The sequence below is a fragment of the Thalassophryne amazonica genome, chromosome 21 (assembly GCF_902500255.1).
Source record: "Thalassophryne amazonica chromosome 21, fThaAma1.1, whole genome shotgun sequence".
NCBI lineage: Eukaryota > Metazoa > Chordata > Actinopteri > Batrachoidiformes > Batrachoididae > Thalassophryne > Thalassophryne amazonica.
The window spans coordinates 13393829-13418374 of record NC_047123.1 but is presented as its reverse complement, the minus strand read 5'-3'; the positions used below and the strand labels follow the sequence as shown (position 1 = coordinate 13418374).

The 24546-nt window shown below is 42.2% G+C and overlaps 1 protein-coding gene across 1 annotated transcript in view; it reads left to right on the top strand.

Annotated features, from left to right (window-relative positions):
• Positions 1 to 24328, top strand: part of rab15 (RAB15, member RAS oncogene family) — a 97015-nt gene extending 72687 nt beyond the window's left edge. The window contains exons 4-7 of the mRNA XM_034162503.1: positions 5250 to 5327; positions 8452 to 8541; positions 23621 to 23686; positions 23812 to 24328. Coding sequence (XP_034018394.1) covers positions 5250 to 5327; positions 8452 to 8541; positions 23621 to 23686; positions 23812 to 23967 — 390 coding nt within the window. The 3' untranslated portion in view covers positions 23968 to 24328. The remainder of the gene's footprint in view (positions 1 to 5249; positions 5328 to 8451; positions 8542 to 23620; positions 23687 to 23811) is intronic.
• Positions 24329 to 24546: the final 218 nt, after the last annotated feature.

The following is a 24546-nucleotide window of genomic DNA, read 5'->3' as shown; positions in this document are numbered from 1 at the left end:
TAAGAGCTGTGTTCAGGTGTGTTGAGAATTTGAGATTTTGTTTTATTTCGTCTGTTGTTCTCAGAAATAATGGAGATAAGATTGACCAAAAGTATTTGTAGAACTCAGCAGGGAAGCCATCAGGTCCTGGTGCTTTATTGCTGGGCATTAAGTTAAGAGCGGAGTAAAGTTCTTTTTCTGAAATTGATAATTCTAATGCATTTGTTTGTTCTATGTTAAGCTTTTGTAAATGAATGTTGTTGAGAAATTGATTTATGTCTTCTTGACTTGGGGAGTACAAATTTGTGTAATAGTCTTGGAATATTTTATTTATTTCTTGTGGATGGAATTTATTGTTGTTTTTTCTTTATTTCTTTTTATTTGGTTTGCTAGGTATTTGCCAGATTTATTGCTATGGTGGAATGATTCTTATCTCAGTCTATGAATAAGGAATAGATTTTGTTTGTTAATTATTTCATTTAGCAAAAGTTTATTTTTTCTGAGTTCTCGGTGTATAATTTCCGTTGGTTTTGTTGCATTAATTGTCTCCAATTCTTTAATTTTCATTTCTAGCTGTTTGTTTTTCCTTTTCTACTTTCTTTTTATAGGCAGAGAATGATATTATTTTACCTCGCAGAACAGCTTTCCAAGTTTCCCAGAGTATTGTTGGTGAAGACTTTGGGGAGTCATTTATTTCAAGGAAGGATGTCCACTCTCTCTTAAAGTAACTGTCGAACTCTGAGTCCTGTAAAAGAGATGTGTTAAAACGCCATCTGCTAGAGCATTTCTGAAAAGCAGGCAAGTTCCAAGTGAATGTTACAGGGGAGTGGTCACTGATGGTGATTGGATATATTTGAGATTCGGAATATTGGGTATGATTGAGTTGCTTGTTAAAAATAAATCAATACGAGAGTAAGATTGGTGAACTGATGAAAAAAATGTATATTCATGGGCATTTGGGTGTTGAAGCCTCCAACCATCACCAAGACCAAAATCACTCATGAACTGCTGTATGGTTATAGTAGAATGCCAAGGTTTATTTGAGGTTTTTGATCTGTCTATTGATGGGTTAATGGCTGTATTGAAGTCACCTCCTGCAATTACTGGGCAGTGAGAATAATTAGAAATAGATGAAAATAGATTATGAAAGAAGGAAGGATCATTGGAATTCGGACCATAAATGTTGACAATTGTGATTGGGTTATTGTTAATGGAAATGTTGATGATAATAAAACGCCCTTCTGGATCTGTAATTGTTAAGACTAAAATGACTCCTCTTTGTTTTGAATTATATGGAGAAGAAAAGGAATTGGTAAATTGTGAGTTTTTTAAACTATGTTGATTTGAATGAGATATATGTCTGCATGAATGCTGTATAAATAATTTAGAACTTTAATTTTCTTTGCCGGAGAGCCAACCCCCCGAATGTTCCATGTTACAAATTTAAGGTGCATAATTTATTTTTATGGTAATCTGGAATGCTATGTGTGTGTGAATAGGTCTGCAAGTGTGTGTGTAAGAGTGAGACTGTGATGTATGTGCACGTGTGGTTTGGAGCGCAATAAATGTTGAGAAGGGGAGAAAAGGGAGAAAAAAAAATGGAGACATCCACAGACATACAAAAACAATAACATGAACAAATAAAACAAGAGAAATGACATAAGCGAGCAATGAGATACGTGCATGGTATATACAGTGTGATAAGCGCGGTGCAAATAGATATAGTTTTTGAAAAAAATAAAAAGGTCGGATACTTTTCTAACAGACCTCGTACGTCTCCCCGTACCCTCGGATCTGCCCCTGGTGCAAAGGAATGCATCTGCTGAGCAAGGTGTCACTTTTTCTCAAGCAAGCATTTCAGTAAGTCATGCTACATTTCCTGATGTTTTCTGGTGTCTCCCATAAAACTCAGATACCGGTGGGAACGGGGGTTCTTTTAAGATTCAGCAAATGGCTACATATCCTGATCAAAGATTATCGTGTTTCCACCTGCATATAATAAACTCAGCTCCCCTGTGGTGAGTCTGCTGAAAGGCAGGGTTTAAAAATGCCCCTTCAAACCCTCCGCTGACATGAAGCTGTCAGAATGGCCGGCCACACCCTGATTCTATGCTACCTAACAGAGACGCCGGTGAATATTACTTCGACATCCGATGAAGTGGGCGCCCCAAAAAAGCACAGCTTTATGTCAGCCGTTTGCACGTGCTGCTGCTGGAAGATGAGTTGACACTAATTCTCCCAGTTCCTGAACGTCTTTCATGCATGTTTGATCCGTACCGGTTCACGGTAGGCTTGTTTACGTCGCCGCCCGGGGCTAGACCACGTCGTAGCACCCCGCGACTCCCGCTCACCTCCACGGACTGGGACGTGTTTTCTACAGCAGCTGGAACCTGGATTAAAGACATAGTCAGCCCCAAACCACCGGGTGACTGAACACCTGAAAAGAAAAAACAGCATTTCCAGATGACGTGGCTCAGTCACCATGGAGTAACATACAGAGTGATCTTTCAGCGTGGAGGTTCTGAGAATGGGTTGGAGGGTCAGGTGAAAATGGAGCGTATTAATGTTGATCACTCTACCTTCATGACTGCGTCGGCAGAAGCCTGGTGTGAGCTGCTAGCCACCTGCACTGAGAAGATCAACACACTTTTCATAAGGTATCTCACCTGGCGAGACATGATTGAGGTCAGGAAAAACCTCATTCTTTTCTTTTTTGTTAAAATCATTTGCGGCTCCTCCCACTCTACGGACATTCCTATAAACAGCAGCGCATCAGAACTCCTTTAAACAGCCAACATCAGCGTTGTACACGCTGCCTCATACTCACCATTGGATCCCGACCTCTGCTGTGACTGCAGTTGCGGGGATTTTCATGAAACTGACTCCGTTTTTAAGATTGGTGTGGGAATCCACTGTCAACCTTTCCCGCACCACGGAAAGGTCGACATGGATAAAATAAATTTAATCCATTTTGGAATAAGGCTGCAACATAACAAAATGTGGAAAAAGTGAAACATTGTGAATACTTTCCGGATGAACTGTACATTTAACATGCTGCTGATGAAAAGGGACAGGAACAAATAAGAGGTTGGCATGATGGTCACATATGGTTATGTGGATGCAGTGCAGGTGGGAGGGAGTTATACCAGTGGAACACACAAAGTCTGTGTCTAGAAGTGCAGACTACCTGTGACTAGCTCAGGAGAGTAACCTCAGTGTGAGAAAGTACTGTTGATTTTGCCATGTCTCAATTAGGAGGGTAAAGTCTTTGTTCCTGTTCTAATGGTGTCATGAATAAGTAATGTTATTGAGAGAGTGAGAGTTCAACAGCAAAAAAAAATAATGTTGGCCAGTTAGCAGATAAGGGACAATTAAAACATTTGTGCAAGCAGATCTCTTGCCCAGCTGGACAAAACATCCCTCAAGGTTCAGCCCTGGAAAGCCACTCTGTAGTTCAACCAATATTATCAACTGGAAGTAGTATTTAAGATTAAATGTTTGAATTTTATGCTTGATCATCAGTTTATCTTTTGTAAGGAATGCTGAATATCCAGCAGTCTACCAGAAGGACATCTAAGGGTGCAGATTGTGATTGACATAAATGAATGTGTTTCAAAATAAATTCTGACTACAGTACAGAATTAGAGGAAATTTTCTCTCATATGAGGTCTGTTAGAAAAGTATCTGACCTTTTTTTTGTTTGTTTGTTTTTTGTTTTTGTTTTTTTCCTGATGGATTTGGATCACGTGTGCTTGCATGAGCCAACCTTGAACCTTCGTACGCATGCGTGAATTTTTTCACGCCTGTCAATTGCGTCATTTGCTGGTAAGCAGCCTTTGTGTGAGGACATGTGTAGTGCGCTCGGCGGATTTTCATTGCAAGGAAAAAGACGGAACGACTGGAGCAGCGCTGTATCAAATTTTGCCAGAAACTGGGCGACAGCCAGGTGGAAACCATTCAGAAGATTCAGACGGCTTTTGGTGACGATCCTATGGGCATCACACAGATTAAGGAGCGGTACAACCGGTTTAAAGACGTCCGCACAACAGTGGAGAGCGAGCCACGCTCCGGTCGGCCATCAACATGCTGAAATGACCAGATCATTTCCAAAGTGAACGCTGTGGTGATGCGGGACCGTCGTGTGACTGTCCGAGAAATTGCGGAAGAGGTGGACATCAGTACTTTTTCAGCACATTCCACTGTGACAGAAGATTTGGCCATGAAGACTGGCGGCGAAATTCATCGGCACGAAGCTGATGGCGCAGCAAAAGCATCTCCGTGTTGAAGTCTCACAGGACATGTTGTGACATGCCCACCTCTTTCACAATTTCTCGGATAGTCACACGACTGAAAAGTCACCGAAAGCCGTCTGAATCTTCCGAATGGTTTCCACCTGGCTGTTGCCCAGTTTCTGGCAAAATTTGATGCAGCGCTGCTCCAAGTCGTTCTGTCTTTTTCCTTGCAATGAAAATCCGCCGAGCGCACTACACGTCCTCACACAAAGGCTGCTTACCAGCAAATGACGCAATCGACAGGCGTGAAAAAATTCACGCATGCCCACAAAGGTTCAAGGTTGGCTGATGCAAGCACGTGATTCAAATCCATCAGGTTTTTGCAAAAAATAAAAAGGTCCGATACTTTTCTAACAGACCTCGTATTTCTGCCCAGTTCTTCTTTGCATATGGGGTTGAGCTGTCCTCATTTTAGCAAGATATGTACAGCCTGGATTAGATACACCAGCCATATCAGAACGTCTTCAGTGTCACTGACGATGGAAGACGATCATATTCGATCTTGAGGGATTGGTAAGAAAAAAATTACTCTCATGCATGAATGAGTATCACTTGCAAAAAGGTAGTTTCACCAAAGAGTACTTAAGTTTAACAGTCTCCATCTGAAGACAGTTTGGAGCCTTCATACAGGAACACACAAAGTCTGCAGCAGAAATATGAGAGAAAATTTCCCCTAATTCTGTAATACAAACCTGAAGCCTAAATGTCTTCAACACAAACAAAGAGACCTTGTGATTCCGAAGTCTTTCAGTGGGAACTGTATGTTTTGAAGCGTTGCAGGATTAATTGGGTTTAAAGAGTGTTTCCTTACACCCTCACCCCCCACACTAACCTCATTTTCACCATCACATTCACAATTTCAAAATAAAAACTATTATCAGGTAGTAAAGTGGGATTTTGGGTTTGTGAATTATTGTCTGTGTATAGTATTTGCACCAGTTCTCATCCTGTTTGGAATTTCTGAACATCACTTTTCAGGGCATTTTTCTGGTTTATGACATTACAAGTGAGCGGTCTTTCCAGCAAATCATGAAGTGGGCGAGTGATGTGGATGAGGTGAGTAACAGAGACCATTAAAATGGTGGTGATACAGTGGAGAAAATAACTTTTTGATCCACTGCCGATTTTTGCAAGTTTCCCCACCTTCAAAGATTGGGGAGGTCTGTAATTTTTGCTGAATATCCAACATTGTTTGTAGAATTTTGAGGAGAAATAATGAATTTCATCCATTTTGGAATAAGGCTAAGTGCTGTGAACACACATACCAGTAAAACAAAATCAGCCTTATTTAACACAGCATTCAGTTTTTAAATCACTGGGCAATAGAACCTGTGGGCATGAATATGCTCATTAATCAGGATGCTGTCACATTTTTGAATTTCTTTGTAAACAATGCAATTCATTGCCTAATGAAAAATTTGACCTTAGATCCCACTGACCTTGACTCAGATTGAATGTGTGAATTTTGGCTGACATTAACAGGGCAATTTGTGAATCCACCTAAGAATATGTGGAAACTTTGAGCCAAATTTGATGGACCATTCAGTTTCCTTGAACTTTACACCAGTGATGTTTGTCAACAATAGACCTTTAAGAACAATGCCTAGGTTGACCTTCATCCAGATACCAAGCTTGGTAGAAATGATTCAAAGGATGTGGGAGGGGTAGGGCAGACAGGACCGTGACACCAAATATACAACTTGTACGCAACAGAGAAATGTTTTGCTGTACACAGTTCTCTAATCACAGCCACAGAAACCTAAATCTCATTCCGATGTGTCATGGGTGTCTTGGTGTCTTGCCTCACTAACAGTTTTTGAAAAGTGTCTACTCAAGACTATCACAGAGTACTGCGCTGTTTGTATTTCTTAATGACATGTAAAAGAAGTCAAAGGCATTTAATGACTTGAAAATCATTCCTACCCTCACTTGTAAAAGTCAGTGTTTGTTCTAAAAAATGATCTTTATATTTAGTATGTCTGTTTGCTTATGGGCTCTGAAAATAGAGAGAATATGCATAAAATTGGCAGAAATTCCAAAGTGGTTAGTATGATATTTTGTTAAGGGAAGAAGAAGGATCTTCATTGCCATTGTACATACATGGATGGATGCATACAGTGAAGTTTGTTCTCTGCATTTAATCCATCCTAATTAGTTAGGTACAATCCTACCTACAACTTGGATCAGTGGACAGCCACAGTCCGGTGCCCGGAGCATGAATTCATCAATAATTTTGAACTAAACTGAATCCCCTTGAATTAAAGTTAAGTCTCCACTAAAAGATCATGATGGTTTAATTTCAACTCCCTTGTGGTGGTTTACTTAGGCTAAATTACAAAAATTGTCACTGTCCAACTACTTATGGACATGACTGTATTTAAAAGACCAGGATCCCAAACACCAAATTCTCCCAAAAACATCCGATGCATCATGTGCGGTGGGGGTAGTGTGATGGTATGTGAGTCCTTTCTTGTTTCAGTAACTGGGTAACGTTCCATAAATGAGGTCAATATGATTAGAAAGTTCCAGAGAACATCTGGTCATTTTTTCTTAGGTTGAAGCTCAAGTACAGCTGTGTTATGTTATGAGACGTTGACATGTCATCTTTGACATCTGAATGGCTTAAAAGAATTTTAAAAATACTTTTTGGAGTGGATTAGTCAAAGTCCTCACTTCTACCTCACTGAGGTTTTTGGTAGGTGATTCATACTTGAAAACTTGTGAATGTGGCTTAATTGCAAAGTACCTAGAATGGGCAAAAAAGACTGACCCTCCAAAGCATTTGAATCTGCTGCTGCTGCACTTGGTTGCACAACCAACTGTTAAATGTATGTGGGTAAATAGTTTTTCACATGAATAATGTATGTGTTGAATCTATCTCTTTTTCTTTCTTTCTTTCATTCATTTTCTACACCCCCTTATTCTAGTCAAAGGTCACGGCAGGGGCTGGAGCTTGTACCAGTAGTCACAGGGTACGAGGCGGGGTACACTCTGGGCGGGATATCAGTCTGTCGCAGGGCCACATACAGAAGGACAAACACATTCACACTTGCTCACATACCTATGGCCAGTTCGGAGTCACCAGTTCACCGAACCTGCGTCTTTGGACATGGGAGGAAGCCCGAGCACCCGGACGGAACTGACCCAAACAGGGGGAGAACGTGCAAACTCCACACACAAAGGCCCAGGCGGGAGGCGATGCCATGATCTCCTTGTTTGAGGCAACAGTGCTGACCACTAACCCATTGTGTGGCCCTAATAATTTATTTATACAAATAAAATTAAGAATTGTATTTTGCATTTGAATATCTGTATATTGTATTTGAATATCTGAAAGTGGGTGGCACAGTGGAATAGCGGTTAGCGCTGTTACCTCACAGCAAGAAAGTTGTGGGATCTCTTCCTGCCTGGGCCTGTCTGTGTGGAGTTTGCATGTTCTCCCCCTGTTTGCGTGGGTTCCCTCCTGGTTCTCCGGCTTCCTTCCATTTCCAAAGACATGCAGGTTCGGTGAATTGGGGAGTTTAAATTGACAGGTGTGAGCAAGGGCGGGGTTGTGTCTTTGTGTGTATATGTGGCCTTGCGATAGATTGGCGTCCTGTCCTAGGTGTCCCCTGTCTGTTGCCCTGTGACTGCTGGGGGAGGCTCTGTGTCCCTTAAGTAGAGTTAGCGGGTATGGAAAATGAATGAATATCTGAAGGTATTTTTTATGACAAACAAAAAAAACCTAAATATTGACAAAATCAGGAAGAGAGCAAGTTTTCAGTGCTTTATTGATCTTTGCGGACTTCCCACTTTTAGCCCTCTTCTCAAGCCACTCACGCTGCCTGTCTGTGTCCTTGAACAAGACACTTAATCTACATTTTCACAGTCCACCCAACTGTACATGGGTATCAGCTTTGGTTAGGGAATTAACCTGCGTTGGACTGGTGTCGCATCCACAGGGAGTCCGAGACTCTTATCTGCTTGGTGCTACAGAGTCCAGAGATCAGCACCGACACACTGTCTATAGGACTTATTTCATAATTTCCTGCACTCTCTCCCATGTTCTTCATCTGTTTTAGTATCTCTGCCTAATTTTATGCTTATGTTGTCTTTTTGTGCTTCATTTCATTGTTCTGCTTCATTTGTCATATTTATGTTTAAAATATCAATTTTATTTTCACATGATAAACCTCTGCAGTATGCACCTGACAAGGTCCAGAAGATCCTTGTAGGGAATAAATCAGATGAAGTGGACAAGAGGCAGGTAGCCACTGAACAAGGTAGAAAGGTGGGTCAATCATGAACACTTCACACTTTTCAAAAGGAGTACAAGATCTGAAGGAAGAAGGTTCAGGATTGATGATGCAGCTTTACATTTTGACTTAATTTACAATGAAGCTGCAATATTGTATAGGACTGCTGTTGGGGTGAAGGAGTGAATGGTAGTTTCATCTGTACCCATATTTTATATAACTATATAAGGTCATAAACAAAGGCGTCCACTAAAAATCTGAATACACCAGGTAGGGTTCAGTCTGGAAGCATGTTCTACTGGTCCACATCACCACACCTACCACACAACCCAGGGTGTTGGTTGGAAACCATTTAAGCCTCAGTCACATGGTACTAATGAAGCACACCGAAGCCAAAACGAAATAAGAAATCTGGTCTTACATTGACTTTCTGGGACATTGTATAGCCATCGTCCAGTTTCGTTTCTGTTGCTGGTGCGTCATCTGAATTTTCAAACTGTTGAACTATTACATACTATTAACTATTACATTGCAGCATGGGTCGAGGCAGGGCTGTCCTTTCTCACCGCTCCTTTTGTCTTTACATATAGAATCATTTACACAATGGTTGAGACAGACAGAGAGTATAAATGGCATTTCTATAAATGGAGATGACCATAAAGTTGCTCTATATGCGAATGATGATTTGGTATACGAGGTCTGTCAATAAAGTAACGGCCCTTTTTCATTTTTTTCAAAAACTATATGGATTTCATTCATATGTTTTTACGTCAGACATGCTTGAACCCCCGTGCGCATGCGTGAGTTTTTCCACGCCTGTCGGTGACGTCATTCGCCTGTGAGCACGCCTTGGGAAGGAGTGGTCCCGCCCCCTCATCGGATTTTCATTGTCTGGAAATGGCGGAATGAAAAGGACTTTTTTCCATCAGAATTTTTTCAGAAGCTGTTACAGACTGGCACCTGGAAACCGTTCGAAAAATTTATCTGGCTTTCGGTGAAAATTTTACAGGCTTCACAGAGAATAAGGTCTGTTACTACAGCTTTAAGGACGCTCAGCGCGCCGCGCTCCGAGCTGTGACGACGCGGCACAAGCCACCGGACCATTTCTAAACGGATGGCTCCGTGGATACGAGACCGTCGTGTGCTCTTTCTCTGGTTATCACAAGAGCTGGACATCAGCCATTTTCCATCAGATTTCACTTTTAACAAGAGATTTTGTCATGGAAAGCCGTGCGGAGGCTTCGTGCGTAAAGACCGATTCGCTTTGGAAGCGAGACAAAGGAACACCTCCGTTTCGGCGTGTCAGAGGACAAGTTTGGACATGTCCAGCTCTCCACAATTTCACTGACACTTACTGGACTGGTAAGCATTGAAAGCCGAGATAGACATGTCCAAACTTGTCCTCTGACACGCCGAAACGGAGGTGTTCCTTTGTCTCGCTTCCAAAGCGAATCGGTCTTTACGCCCGAAGCCTCTGCGCAACTTTCCATGACAAAATCTCTTGTTAAAAGTGAAATCTGATGGAAAATGGCTGATGTCCAGCTCTTGTGATAACCAGAGAAAGAGCACACGACGGTCTCGTATCCACGGAGCCATCCGTTTAGAAATGGTCCGGTGGCTTGTGCCGCGTCGTCACAGCTCGGAGCGCGGCGCGCTGAGCGTCCTTAAAGGGGTCCTTAAAGCTGTAGTAACAGACCTTATTCTCTGTGAAGCCCGTAAAATTTTCACCGAAAGCCAGATAAATTTTTCGAATGGTTTCCAGGTGCCAGTCTCTAACAGCTTCAGAAAAAAATTCTGATGGGAAAAAAAGTCCTTTTCATTCCGCCATGTCCAGACAATGAAAATCCGACGAGGGGGCGGGACCGCTCCTTCCCAAGGCGTGCTCACAGGCGAATGACGTCACCGACAGGCATGGAAAAACTCACGCATGCGCACGAGGGTTCAAGCATGTCTGACGTAAAAACATATGAATGAAATCCATATAGTTTTTGAAAAAAATAAAAAGGACCGTTGCTTTATTGACAGACCTCGTATATATCTGAGCCTACTGCTACATTTCCTGAGTTGATGAACATCTCGCAGAAATTCGGTAGATACTCTGGTTATCAATGAAACATACAAAAGACCCAACTTTTAACTTTTTTTTTTTTTCAAAATATGTTTATTGCCCTTTTCATTTTATACACACTCTCATACAAAGAGACAATAAACAGAAATAATAGAATAAGTAAAGTGATAAACAAACCAACAAACAAACAGTGATCCGTACAGATGTTGACATTTTTTAGTTCAAAATAAAAATGCTCGTTTAACAATAGATGAAATTTCCAGTCCCATGTATGTTATGAAAAGTTCCAAAGTCTTATGGAAGACGTCATCCTTGCGGTGTAGTCGACAGGTGAGATAGTTCAGGCAAACATAACTGAAAACAGTTTTATGCCATTGTGTCTTATTGGGAATCTGGTCTGAAATCCGATTAATAAGCAAAGTTTCTGGCACAAAAAGTGAGCATTCAGTACAGCTTCGTATGAAATTTGTCAGTGACAATAGGATCAGTTAACCCAAGCAACAGAAACAAAGGGTTACAGGTCAGATTGGTTGAGAATATTTTGTTCAGTTCCTGTCTGATCATCTGCCAGAAATGTTGTACTTTTGAGCACGACCAAAAGCAATGTGTGACGATACCAGTCTCAACTTTACACTTTAAACACAACAGGGAAGAATCAGGCTTAAAGTTATGGTGAAGATACAGGAGGGATATGGGCTCTGTGGAGAATCATGAGTTGAGTCGCTCTAACTCTGTTAGAGACACACAAAGTTTCCGCATTGCTCCACATATCTTTCCACTCATACTCAGAAATTATACAGTTGAGTTCCTTCTCCCACAGTTCCCTCAAGTGTGATGTGTGAAGTGGAGAGTACCTTTTAAGGATGTTGTAGAACATTCTAATGGAGCCATGTGACCTGGTTAAAAAAATTTCCTCTCTGTTTCTGATATGTCCTGATGTACAGAATCTGCAACATTTCTACGAATAAAATCCCTCACCTGCAGGTATTGATAAAAATCCCTCCAAGGAATATCAAATTTTCTTTGTAACTGATTAAAAGACATAAGAACATGTCCCTCAAAAAGTCCTTCAGTTAAGATAAACCTTTATGGTCCCAATTCTGATATCTATTATCTGTCATGCCTGGATTATTCCATAATGGTGTAAACATAGACATTATGTTTGTGAGGCCTTCTAGGCTTCATACCTTCTGCCATCCTGTAGCTGTAAGGGTAATCGTATTAGAGCAAGAGAGCTGATGGATTGAATCTTTCTGAGAAACAGTAGGGTTGCTATTGGACATTCAGACATGGAACTTTCTATATCCATCCATAATGAGTTAGGTTTATTATACACCCATTTGGCTATGATTCATAAATGTGTGCTTTAGCAGGTAATTTTTAATGTCTGGAAGATGTAATCCTCCGTCTACTGAGGGGTTGCATAGCATGGCCATCTTGAGGCGTGCCTTTCTTTTAGACCAAATAAAGGAACTAAACCAACTATTTAACTGTTTAATTGTCTTGTGAGACAACATTACCGGAACCATTTGAAGTGGGTAGAGTAACCTGGGGAGAAGAGAACATTCATCTTTAATAATGCAATTCGGCCCATCCAAGAAATAGGAAGTGGTGTTCCATCTCTCCAGGTCAAGCCAAATGCAGTCAAACAAAGGGGGGAAGTTTGCTTTATACATCTGCTCAAATTTAGGAGTTACATATATTCCCAAGTAAGTAAAACCCTCCAATTTAGTTTTTTGTTTTGTTTTGTTTTGGGGTTTTTTGTTGTTGTTCAGGCTGTCTTTTCCTTTTGGCTGAAGCATAAGATATAATAATACCCCGAGAAAAGGTTTTTGAAGTCTCCCACAAGAGGGATGAGTCATAAGTAGAGCTGGAATTTGTAGAGTAGAAAAACCTAAACTTATCCCTAAAGTATGAGGAAAACCTCTCATCTGACAATATAAGGGGGTTAAATTTCCATTGTCTGGTTTGAGTTAATTGTTGTGATAGTTTATATTGTAAAAATACAGCAGCATGGTCAGAAATTATAATCGGGCCTATTGAACAACTAACAGAGCACTGGACTTGCGTTGACATTTGGAGACATTGTTTAACCGTCATCCAGCTTTGTTTCTTGTCAGAGTTTTCAAACTGTTGAAAATGTGAACGAATCCTGATGACAACCTCAATTCATCCATAATCCGTTTTGCTTTCTGTCTTGACGGTTCCTCATCGTTTGCTTAGTTCCCATACCGTCAGCGTTCCATTTAATTGTCGTCCAACTTTGTCCAACCTCCCAAGTCTGACATCTTACACAAACATTGACGATATCTGAACGGATCAATAACTACAGATCCGATGAGCTGAATATGACTCGTCCATGTGTGGGACGAAAAGCAACTTTTTCATAAAGAAACATTAGCGGCAATAACATTTGATCAAGTACTTTAACTATTTCTGCACCTTGCAGCCAGAGATGGCTGCAGCGTGCAAGCAGCCTGCTCTGGCTATATTGTCCACTATTGTCAAGACGACGCAGCTGCAGGCGGCTGTGGAGAGCACAGACTCGCTGCAGAAATAATCAAAGTGTCAAGGTTGTCATTCGCTTTGTTTTTGTTTTGTTAGTTTCAGTTTCATTTAGTTTTTTATGTGTTCTGCACTTGCAGGCTTTTCCGTGATGGGAGAAATGTCGGCTCATTCGTCCACTTTTTCTCAACGATTTGTGGCTTTGTGACTTTTTTCCTTTGTTCAGCAAACACCGTGTGCCGTGTGACAGGGAATTGAATTGACAGCCACAGAATTGATAGTGTAAAAATTAATGTGTTTCCATGTCATCTGTTTTTATTTCAGGCCCTTCCAGTGGAAGTCTCCCAGAAAGATTTTTCAGAAATTGATCAAATTGTTTCTAGATTTATTTGGCAGGGTAGAAGACCCAGAAGATGGAGGCATGGCCTTACCATACTTTAAAGGATATTTTTACGCAGCTCAGATCAAACTGCTAATAAAAATGTGCTCTCCAAAATATCATGCTAGATGAAAAGTTATTGAATTCTCAGTAATGAAGTATTCTCCAGTTAACTCAATTTTAGCTCATAAAAATAGACAATTCAAAATCCTTCGACTGGGACTCAAGTAAAAATATGGGGGAATGTAAAAGGAGAATATAAGTTAGACGATAAAATCCAGATATTCAGTGGTGCGCCTTTGATCCTGGATTTAGCCTTAACCTCATAAACAGCACATTTAAACATTGGATCTCAAAGGGCATAACTTTTTATTCACTCACACATAATGGAACGAGGAAAAATTTCGCCCATTTGAAGATAAAGAATTCCGGTTTTTTTTTGTTGTTTTTGTTTTAGTTATCTCCAATTGCGGAACTACTTCCAACAACATTATCACCAAATATTAATTACCCAATATTGATCATTTTTTGAAGGTCTATAAAAATATTTTAGTTTAAGGTGCCATTGGTAAATTTATGAAGGATTTTTGACCAAGACGTCACACTGCACAGAATACATAAAAAAAAAAAATGGGAAGATGAAGTCTTTTACTATCAAATGAAGAATGGTTGGATGCATGTGAATCCCAGTGGAAATGTACAAACTCTCATAAATGGCCAGAGTTTAGTTGGAAATGTCGGATGCGCTTTTTTCAAACACCAAAACAAAAGGCACACTTTGGCATAGATACAGCTAATTGTTGGAGACTGTGTGGGACTTCGGATCAGGTCACTGACATATATTTTGGAAAAGATAATACCTTTTTTGCTGGAGTTTCATAAAGCTTAAATTAGTGTATTTGACATTAATAATTTACCATTACAGTTCTCTACCATATTCCTGGGAAACCTTAATGATTTTTACAGATCTCTAAACAAATATCTTCTTGCAATTTTGATAGCAGCAGCAAAAAAGGCTGCTTTTTCTCTGACAAGACACTGGCTCCTTCCTGACCCCCGACCCCCCAACAACGTCTGAGTGGATATAGTAAATATAGTAAATGGCATTTATGTAATGGAATCAATTACATTTTCAATTTGGCTTAAAAACGGAACTTTTGTTAAGTTGTGGAAAAAGTGGGTTACATACATAAAACCTTTACGAACAGACTTTGCAGAGGTCACGCATGTATAGAAATTAAAGTAAAATTCTCACTCCCTTCTCAGTTTTGTAGTAGACTATTATTATTATCATTATTTTTGTTTAGGATTTACTGTGCACATTGTTTCTTTCCCAGTCTGTTCAGCGTTTTTGTTTAAAAAAAAAAAAAAAAAAAAAAAAAAAGGGGGAAAAAGGAACAAAGTGGATATTGTATGATATGGTTGACCTTTTATAGTTGGTATTGTTTTTCCACTTTTTGAAAATAAAGAATTTAAAAAAACAAAAAAAAAGTTGCTGAAGCCACACATGCCTTACACACTGTAGCTCCCACTGTCAATGAAAAACTGATGCCCTCTGCCACGATGGTGCACAATCCAAAGATAGCTATCAGTGTGCCACTATCTGGTGTGGGTAACATGCAGTGAAATGTGCATCTTTAAAAATCCATCAACAACAGTAAGGACGACTGTGTTGCCCCTGGAGCAGGGCGACATGATCACAAAATCCAAAAACGTGGCACCAGGAAAGGATGTAAGAAACTAGCTGGAAGCTTCTTAGAGGTTTTAGAGTAGGCATCTATGAACATTCATTTATCTTTAGCCATGATGGGCCACGAGAACTGCTGATGGATAAAACTGATAGCTCATGAGATACTGAAATGACACATCAGTTAAGACTCGCACGTTGCCCATGGAGATCCACAGTCTCTAGATTGGGTAGTGTTTACAAAATAGGTAGCTGACATTTTTCAGGGGTGGTAATAAATTAATAAAAATGGTAAATGGACTGCATTTATATAGCACTTTTCCATCTGCATCAGACGCTCAGAGTGCTTTATAATAATACCTCACATTCACTCCGAGGTGAGGGTGCTGCCATACAAGGTGCTCACTACACACCAGGAGCAACTAGGGGATTAAGGACATTGCCCAAGGGTCCTTACTGATTTTCTGGTCAGGCTGGGATTTGAACCAAGGATCCTCTGGTCTCAAGCCTAAACCACTAGACCATCACCTCTCCTTATTATGCAAAGCTTCTATAAGAGTTGGAATGGCCTGTGAGTCCAGAATGTTTTTAGAACCTTAGACCTCAACAGTTTGTAGAGGAAGAACGCAACCCCTTTTTTGCCTGTTAATTGCAAATTTTTTAATGTTAACTGTTGTAATGTATTTCTAAATTGTTTAGTAGTAGTTTAGTAATTTGTAATATACACACTATTATCATTATTATTATTTTATGTTGTTATTATTACTTCTATTTTGTCATTTGATTTTTAAATGGACCACAATGGAAACACTTTCACAAGGGGCAAAGGGGCACTTGGGGCACTTTCACAGTATTATGTATTTACATTGAACTTAATAAATAAAATCACGCACACATGCACGCATATACGTACACACTTTCACTTTTCACTTTCCACCTCTTGCTGGACTGGCATGCAAGTCCAGATTTTAATTATCAACATCCATTGTTCACTCATTCACTCACCTTCTACCACTTACTCCAATTAAGGGTCGAGCCTATAGCCCCTTTTACTCCGGGGGTGCTCCCGGTTGCGCCGTGCGTCATTATGATGACGCCACGTGGAAGCAACTCAGTGCTGAGACGATGCAGCTCGGCACCACAACAGCGCGAGGGGCGCAAAGGAGGAAGCAAGTCGGGCGCCGAAAAATTAAACCTGTTTAATTTTTTTTTTGGTGTCCTGTGCTCGATGCAGAAAAGAAGTGCTTCCAGAGCAAGTCGGGGCAAAGAGGTGTAACTCGGGGCAAAGAGGTGTTACCCGGCGTGACTCGAAAGCCAATTTATGATTCCTGCTGTGTTCCATTGTTCCTACAGTATAAATCATGCAGGATTGTTTTTATACCGTGTACTCTATGCAGTAAAAACTACATGCTGAAGAAAAAAAAAATGCAGAATGATTGCCAAAAATATCCAGTAAAAAGTCCGGACATCTCTAGTCCATTCATGGACATTCGTTCACGCGCGCACATGTGAACAATTAAAAGGAAAAAAAAAAACATCTGGCTGCAGGCATTAGTTCCTTGTTCTCTGCTCAAACTCTCACATCACATTTAAAAAAGGACATAAGTCCTGAGACAGGACATGTCAACATCAAGTAGAACTCCAGACATCTCCACATTTGCTTGATGGTTTGCTCGCGCGCGCGTGCATCTTGCGGTCAAAGGAGGAAAGAAAAGAAAAATTGTCTGCAGGCAGTTAGTTTCTTTCTCTGCTCACTCTCTTATCACAGTTAAAAAGGACATAAGTTCAGGACATGTCAACATCAACTAGAACTGCAGACATCTCCACATTTGCTCAAGGACGGTTCGCACGTGCATCTCACGGTCAAGGGAGGAAAGATAAACTATAACAGAACTCACAGCACAGCCCTGCAGCTCAGCACAACAACACGTAGAAGAGAAGTCAGAGTGCACAGTCTGTCTGCAGCCAAACTGTGCACTCTGACTTCTCTGTGCAGAGAACCTGTAGGCTGCGTTCTCACCTCCTCTCTGCCCCCTGCTGCGCACACCTAACGCAGAAATTCCTGTGTCGTCATGACGCCACAGGGAGCAACTGGGAGCAGCCCCTGTGTGAAAGGGGCTTATGCCAGCAGTCATAGGACGTGAGGCAGGTTACACCCTGGACAGGACGTCAGTCTGTCTCAGGGCCACATATAGACAAACAAATACACTCACACCTGCACGCACACCTATGGACAATTTAAAGTTTCTAATCCAGCTAACCTGCAGGTCTTTGGATGTAGAAGGAAGCAGGAGCACCCAAAGGGAACCCACGCAAACATGAGGAGAAGCATGGCAAGATGGCACCTGTGGTGGCATGCTTCATCTGTCTCATCTGCTGGGTATATTGTTGTTCGCAGTTATTTTATTGCTATAGGTGTTTTGCCAAGATGTCTCCACTTTACTTGCTTATAATTGCCAGTCTGTCTTAAGTAGTAATGCTCTCTGAGTTTATCAAAGTCTGGACTGGGAAAGCCTCACCCTAATCTCCCACCTGTGCTTGCTGAAATCCCTGTGCACCTGCTTCGTTTCCCTTGCGCTCTTCCTCGGAAAAGGCGCTTCAGAAGATGCGGAATAGGGGGCGGTTTTGATGGTGAAATTTAAGGCCTACCTGGCGGCCTTCGTTGGAAGGTTAGATCCTTGCTTCCTCCAAGATGGACGCTATTTCCAAGCGGTGAAGTCTTCGTTCCACACGAGGGGGGCTGTTGGATCCGTCCTGTCCTACCTGGGCCACAGCCTCCAATGACGGGATTGACTCCTCCAATCGCTGGCTTCCTGACTCTGCCCAACCTGTGCCCATCTTCGCTGAAGTTTCCTGCTACTTCCTCTCACTTAGCTGTGGAGATTCCACGCCAGTGCTGTCGGCTGCAGGCCCGCAGATGTGGCGTTACACCTGAGCTCCTTCAACCGCTGAAAACGGGCTACTGAGGAACTCATTCTCCACATGGCTTTACTAAATACTAGGTCACTAGTAAACAAAACGTTTTTACTGAATTACTTTTTCTCTTCACGGGAATTGGACTTTATGCTCCTGATCCTTCAGGATGGTGAGTGCACACCATTCTCTGAACTTCTTCCTCCTGGCTGTTTGTTCTTCAGCTTCCCTCGGAGCGCCGGCAGAGGAGGCGGTCTGGGCTCGGTGTTCAAATCCAGCTTTCAGTGTCGTCTTATTCCATGTGTTACTTATTCCAGCTTTGAACTGCAAATGCTTGAGGTTCATTTTAACTCTTTTTCTCCACTTTGATTGCGGTTGTTTATTGCCCTCCAAAATTTAATAAGGACTTCCCTGGATGCCCCACCTGTGGCTTCCAACAGGGGTCAGGCTTGAGCAACAGGAATGACAACCTGTTGAAAGGTCTCCAAAAATTTTGAGTCCTGCACATTTCTGCACGCAACACCATCTTTTAATTCCAACTGCTTCCAATGGCTCAATAGTCTTTTAAATGGCAAAGCCCATGACCATCTCTCCAGGGCACTGGGTAACCCACCTTGTTTGAGATACTCTCTCTTATAGACGGTGGGATCCTTAATTTGTGCTTTCTTCCATCCCCAACTGCTTAGCAAGTCTTGTGTGGTAAGTGGAATTTCTGCTCCTCCGCTGACTTTACTACAGCTCAGCTATGTCCTATGGAAACAGCAGGGACCCTAGAGAGAGCATCCTGATTGGATGCTTTAGAGGGGCAGTAATGCCTACTATGTTCTACTTCCTCACAAACAGTGGCTGTGGGGATCCCATTTGTAGTTGATGTTAATGTGTGGAGCTATAAGCCCGGGGGCTTGTTTGCGATCCCTTAAAACAACATGAGGGAGAGGCCAGACCTGATCCATCTTAATAGTTTCTCTGTTCATTTTAAATAGCTTTTATCATTTAGTTATTTGTTTTGTTTTGTTTTTTGCGTCATTTAAAATCTCAGTGCGCCGCTCTCGTTTCCAGTCTTTCACAGCTTTTAGAACACTAGGGGTTGGCTGGCTCACTGCTAAATAACCCAAGGACATCTACTGTTTCTCCTGTTCTTCCTCCAGCTTGAATGCCTCCATTATGTGGCCACATCGTAGGCCTACCAGACCACCTCTCACTCAACCTTGTTTCAGTCTGCGTCCCTTTGAGGAGGGGATCCAAACCCTTCATAAAATACATCAACACCTGGCCAGAACATGCTGTCTCTCAATTGCAGGACTGTTTTGAGACCACTGACTGGTCACACAGTCAAAATGTAGAGGAGTACACACAAACTCTCTCTATACTGAAAGAGTCGCCGTGAAAATCACTGTTGGGTTTTCGCAAACCAGAAACCCTGGATGATGAGTGACGTGCGCGTCCTCGTCAGAGCCCATGACAGTGCTTTTAGATGAGGGGACAAGAGCTGTACTCCGAGGCCAATGCAGATCTAAAGAGAGGCATCAGGGCTGCGAAGGATGTATACAAGAGGAAAATAGACACCTCATGGATAACAACCCACAGGGTATGGAGGAGAATCCAGAGCATAGCAAACTACAAGGGCACCAACACCCCACCATCAGTGCTGATGCCTCACTGGCAGAGAAAGTAAATGGCTTCTTTTCATGCTTTGAGTCCTGCAAACAACCGATGCCCCCACTTGCCTAACAGCAGCATCTCACTGACTCTTCAACAACATGATGTGAGGAGAGTACAGCAGCAGGTAAACCAAAGAAAAGCCACAGCACCCAACAATGTAACTGAAAAGGCACTCACTGCCTGTGTCAGTCAGCTCTCAAGGATCCTCACTACAATCTTCAACCTCTCCCTGACTCCAGCCACTGTCCCAACCTGCCTGAAAACAACTGCCATCATCCCTGTCCCCAAGGCATCAGGCAACAGTGACCTCAACAACTAAATGCTTGGAGAGGCTGGTCCTGCAGCACATCAAGGCCTGTCTCCCTGTTGCATTTGATCCCCACCACTTCATCTACAGGAGCAGTCACTCCACTGAGGATGCCATTGCGATCACCTTATATACCATGCTGAGCCACCTGGAGCATCCTGGCAACTATATAAGAAGCGTTCAACACTATCACTCCATATATTCTGATAACCACTGGATTGGACCTGCACCTTCCACCTGTGCTTGGATTAAAGACTTCCTCTCAAACAGACCACAGCGTGTGAAGTTCAGTCCTCACCTTTACTCCCCCTCACACTCCGCACAGGCACACCACAGGGCTGTGTGCCGAGTCCGCTCTTGTACACTCTGTACACTCATGACTGTGCCCCCCCCATTCCAGAAATACTATCATCAGGTTTGTAGAAGACATGACGGTGACTGAACTCATTTTAAGGGGAGATGAGACCGCCTACAGGGAGGAGGTCCCACACCTGTCAGAGTGGCAAACAACCTGCGACTTAACCCGCAAAGACAAAGGAGGCCCTCATAGACTACAGGAGAAACCAGGGGGATTATGCCCCTCTCAACGTCAACGGAGATCTGATGGAGAGAGTGTCGTCTCTTAGGCTTCTGTCCACATCCAACAAGAGCTCTCTTGGTTCACAAACACCACGGCTATTATGAAGAAGGCCCAGAGGTGACTGTACTTCATGAGGCTTCTGAGGAAGAGCAGACTGGAGCAGAAGCTGCTGGTCACCTTCTGTTACTCCACCATTGAAAGTGTGATGACATACTGCATCACAGTATGGTTCACTGGAAGTACAGCTGCGGACAGAAAGGCTCTGCAGCGAGTGATAAACACCACCCAAAGAATCATTGACCGTCCCCTGCCCCGTCTTGAGGAGATGGCCACCTCCCGCTGTCTCAACTGATCCAGATCCATCTTCTCAGACCTTGTCACCTCCAGGATAACAAACATGTTTGTTTTTGAGCTGGGAGAACTTTAAACAATCATGTGCAATAACTGAAATCCTATGGACTATACTCATACAAGTATGTGCAATATGTGCAGTCTAATTTTCTCTGCCTTATCCAGAATGTATATTTATTAGTTTTAAATAGCTTGTACATATCTTATTTACGAGGTCTGTCCGTAAAGTATAGGTCCTTTTTATTTTTTTCAAAAACTATATGGATTTCATTCATATGTTTTTACGTCAGACATGCTAAAAAAATCTCCTTTAACAGTGGAATATCCGGATAAAATGCTGAAACCGACTTCTTCTGAAACTTCTCTGTTCTCTCACGACATCCTGGATCAATAGAGCCTGAAATGTGGAGGTTTTAAGCTTGAAACAGGCTGATGACGCTGCCTGAGAGCGCTGAGCGACGTCTCGCACTGTGAAAAGTCCTTAAAGCGACAGAATCACCTCAAAATCTCTCATCAGCTGTTAAAATTTTCACTGAAAACCATCTTAATTTTTCGAACCATGTCCACTTCGATGTGTCTCACAGGTTTAGAAAAAATTTTGATCAAACAAAGCGCCAGTCTCTCAGCAACTTCTCAGACAAAGGAATTCCGAAGAGGGGCTGGACGACTCCTCCCACAAGGAGTGCTCACAGGCGAATGACGTCACCGACAGGCATGGAAAAACTCACGCATGCGCACGAGGGTGCAAGCATGTCTGACGTAAAAACATGAATGAAATCCATATAGTTTTTGAAAAAAATAAAAAGGACCTATACTTTACGGACAGCCCTCGTATAACTCACATTTTTCACTTAGTCTGCTAAGTCAGTTATTTGTTATAGTGGCTTCTTTTTAGCGTTTCTTATTCTCAAACTCAGTTGCAGAGTGGCACCCGTAATCTCGTATGTGTACAATAACAAATAAAGCTTCTATTCTATTGTCATTTATTGCAATGGAAAACCCTGCTGTATAGACATGGGCACTAAGGTGCAAATGCTTTCTCCTGTCAGTCAATGTGAAAGCACCAGCTCTGCACCTGAATGTACGAGGTCTGTTAGAAAAGTATCCGACCTTTTTATTTTTTGCAAAAACCTGATGGATTTGAATCACGTGTGCTGGCATGAGCCAACCTTGAACCTCCGTGCGCATGCATGGTTTTTTTTCACGCCTGTCGGTTGCGTCATTTGCTTGTAAGCAGTCTTTGTGTAAGGATGGGTGGAGTCTCTCGTCGTTTTTTCTTTGCAAGGAAATGGGGGAACGACTGGAGCGGCGCCTTATCAAATTTTGCCAGAAACTGGGCGACAGCCAGGTGGAAACCATTCGGATTATTCAGATGGCTTTCGGTGACGATCCTCTGGGCATCACACAGATTAAGGAGCGGTACAACCGGTTTAAAGACGTCCGCACAACGGTGGAGAGCGAGCCACGCTCCGGTCGGCCATCAACATGTTGAAATGACCAGATCATTTCCAAAGTGAACGCTGTGGTGATGTGGGACCGTCGTGTGACTATCCAAAATTGTGTAAGAGGTGGACATCAGCATTTTTTCAGCACATTCCACTGTGACAGAAGGTTTTGCCATGAAGAGTTGCAGCGAAATTCATGCCGATGGCTTGGGCACGAAGCTGCTGACGGAGCAAAAGTGCCACAGTGTTGAAGTCTCACAGGACATGTTGTGACATGCCCACCTCGTCCACAATTTCTTGGATAGTCACACGACTGAAAAGCCACCAAAAGCCGTCTGAATCTTCCAAATGGTGGATGAGGTGGGCATGTCACAACATGTCCTGTGAGACTTCAACACGGTGGCGCTTTTGTTCCACCATCAGCTTCATGCCGATGAATTTCGCTGCAACTCTTTTCATGGCCAAATCTTCTGTCACAGTGGAATGTGCTGAAAAAGTGCTGATGTCCACCTCTTCCACAATTTCTCGGATAGTCACACGACGGTCCCACATCACCACAGCGTTCACTTTGGAAATTATCTGGTCATTTCAACATGTTGATGGCCGACCGGAGCGTGGCTCGCTCTCCACCGTTGTGCGGACGTCTTTAAACCGGTTGTACCGCTCCTTAATCTGTGTGATGCCCATAGGATCATCACTGAAAGCCGTCTGAATAATCCGAATGGTTTCCACCTGGCTGTCGCCCAGTTTCTGGCAAAATTTGATGCAGTCGCGCTGCTCCAGTCGTTCCGCCATTTCCTTGAAAAGAAAAAACGACAAGAGACTACACCCATCCTCACACAAAGGCTGCTTACAAGCAAATGATGCAATCGACAGGCGTGAAAAAAATCACGCATGCGCACGAAGGTTCAAGGTTGGCTCATAAAAAAAGACTGTGTGTGTGCTGTTTTGTACCAGGTGGTAGACTGAGCACCATATCATAGAAAACTTCCTTCAGGCAAGCGTAGGTTTTTACTCCTTAAACAACCTTGAATTATCTTGATACAAAACCTGACACAACTACCACTGACAAAAACACGCCACCATATGTCTCTTAATAAAAGTTGCACTTTACTACTCTGCCAAGGATACTAATACTCTCCAATATGTAGAATAACATATGTACAGTAGCCAATTCAGTCAGGAAAACATTTATATTCTCATTGTATCTCTTTCAGCTGGCCAAAGCTTATGGAATGAACTTCTTTGAGACAAGTGCCTTCACCAACCACAATATAACAGAGGTGAGGACTGTACTGACTTCTTCATAGCCCGTGTAGATGGTGAATCAAAAGGAGTCTTAAACATTTTCTGACTGTCTTTCTTGATGCTTTCCCATACTCCTGTGTCTGGAATTGTTCCCACCAAGACTTTCACAAGACTCGCTGAGCAGGTGCTGGCAGCCAATAGAAAGGACCTAGACCTTCTTCGGATGTCCATTCATGATGAGCTTAACCTCGCTGCTCTGGATGATGGACTTTGTGACACTCTGATGTCTAGCCAGCACAAAGACTGCTGGTGTTGAAGGAATAACAAATCATTAATCGTTCTCCGACACTCATATGTCTACATTTACAGTATCTATTTAGAGGCATGACTCACTACAAATGTGGAACCAGCTGTTTTCATCTACTGCTTTAGTGTATTCAGCACATTTGTTTAACTTGACTTTAAAGTTGGTCATAACTCATCAAATCCATTCACTGAAGTTACCACAAGAGGGTGCTATAACCATTGCAAAAACAGCAGCCACAAAGAATTTGTTCATTTGTGCCAGATGAGAACAGTTTTATTCTCTGTTCTGTTCATAATTGCAGGAGCAATTGGTACCTTTAACTTGGATTATGTATTTTACTTTTCTATTGCATTCACATAAAGGTTGGTAGTATTAGTGCAGCAGATAACTGAAACAATCCTGTAAATGGTGATACAAGCACCAAAGTCGGCACAAATACTCAGACATTACTCTTTTGGAAAAACCAACTAGCCACTTGAATTTTCAGTAGGCGGCCAGGTTGGGGTCAATTGAAGAATTACACAGGGGTCAAAATTAAAAATGCGCCAATCAAATTGAAAACTACACTACATTATTTGTCTGATCATA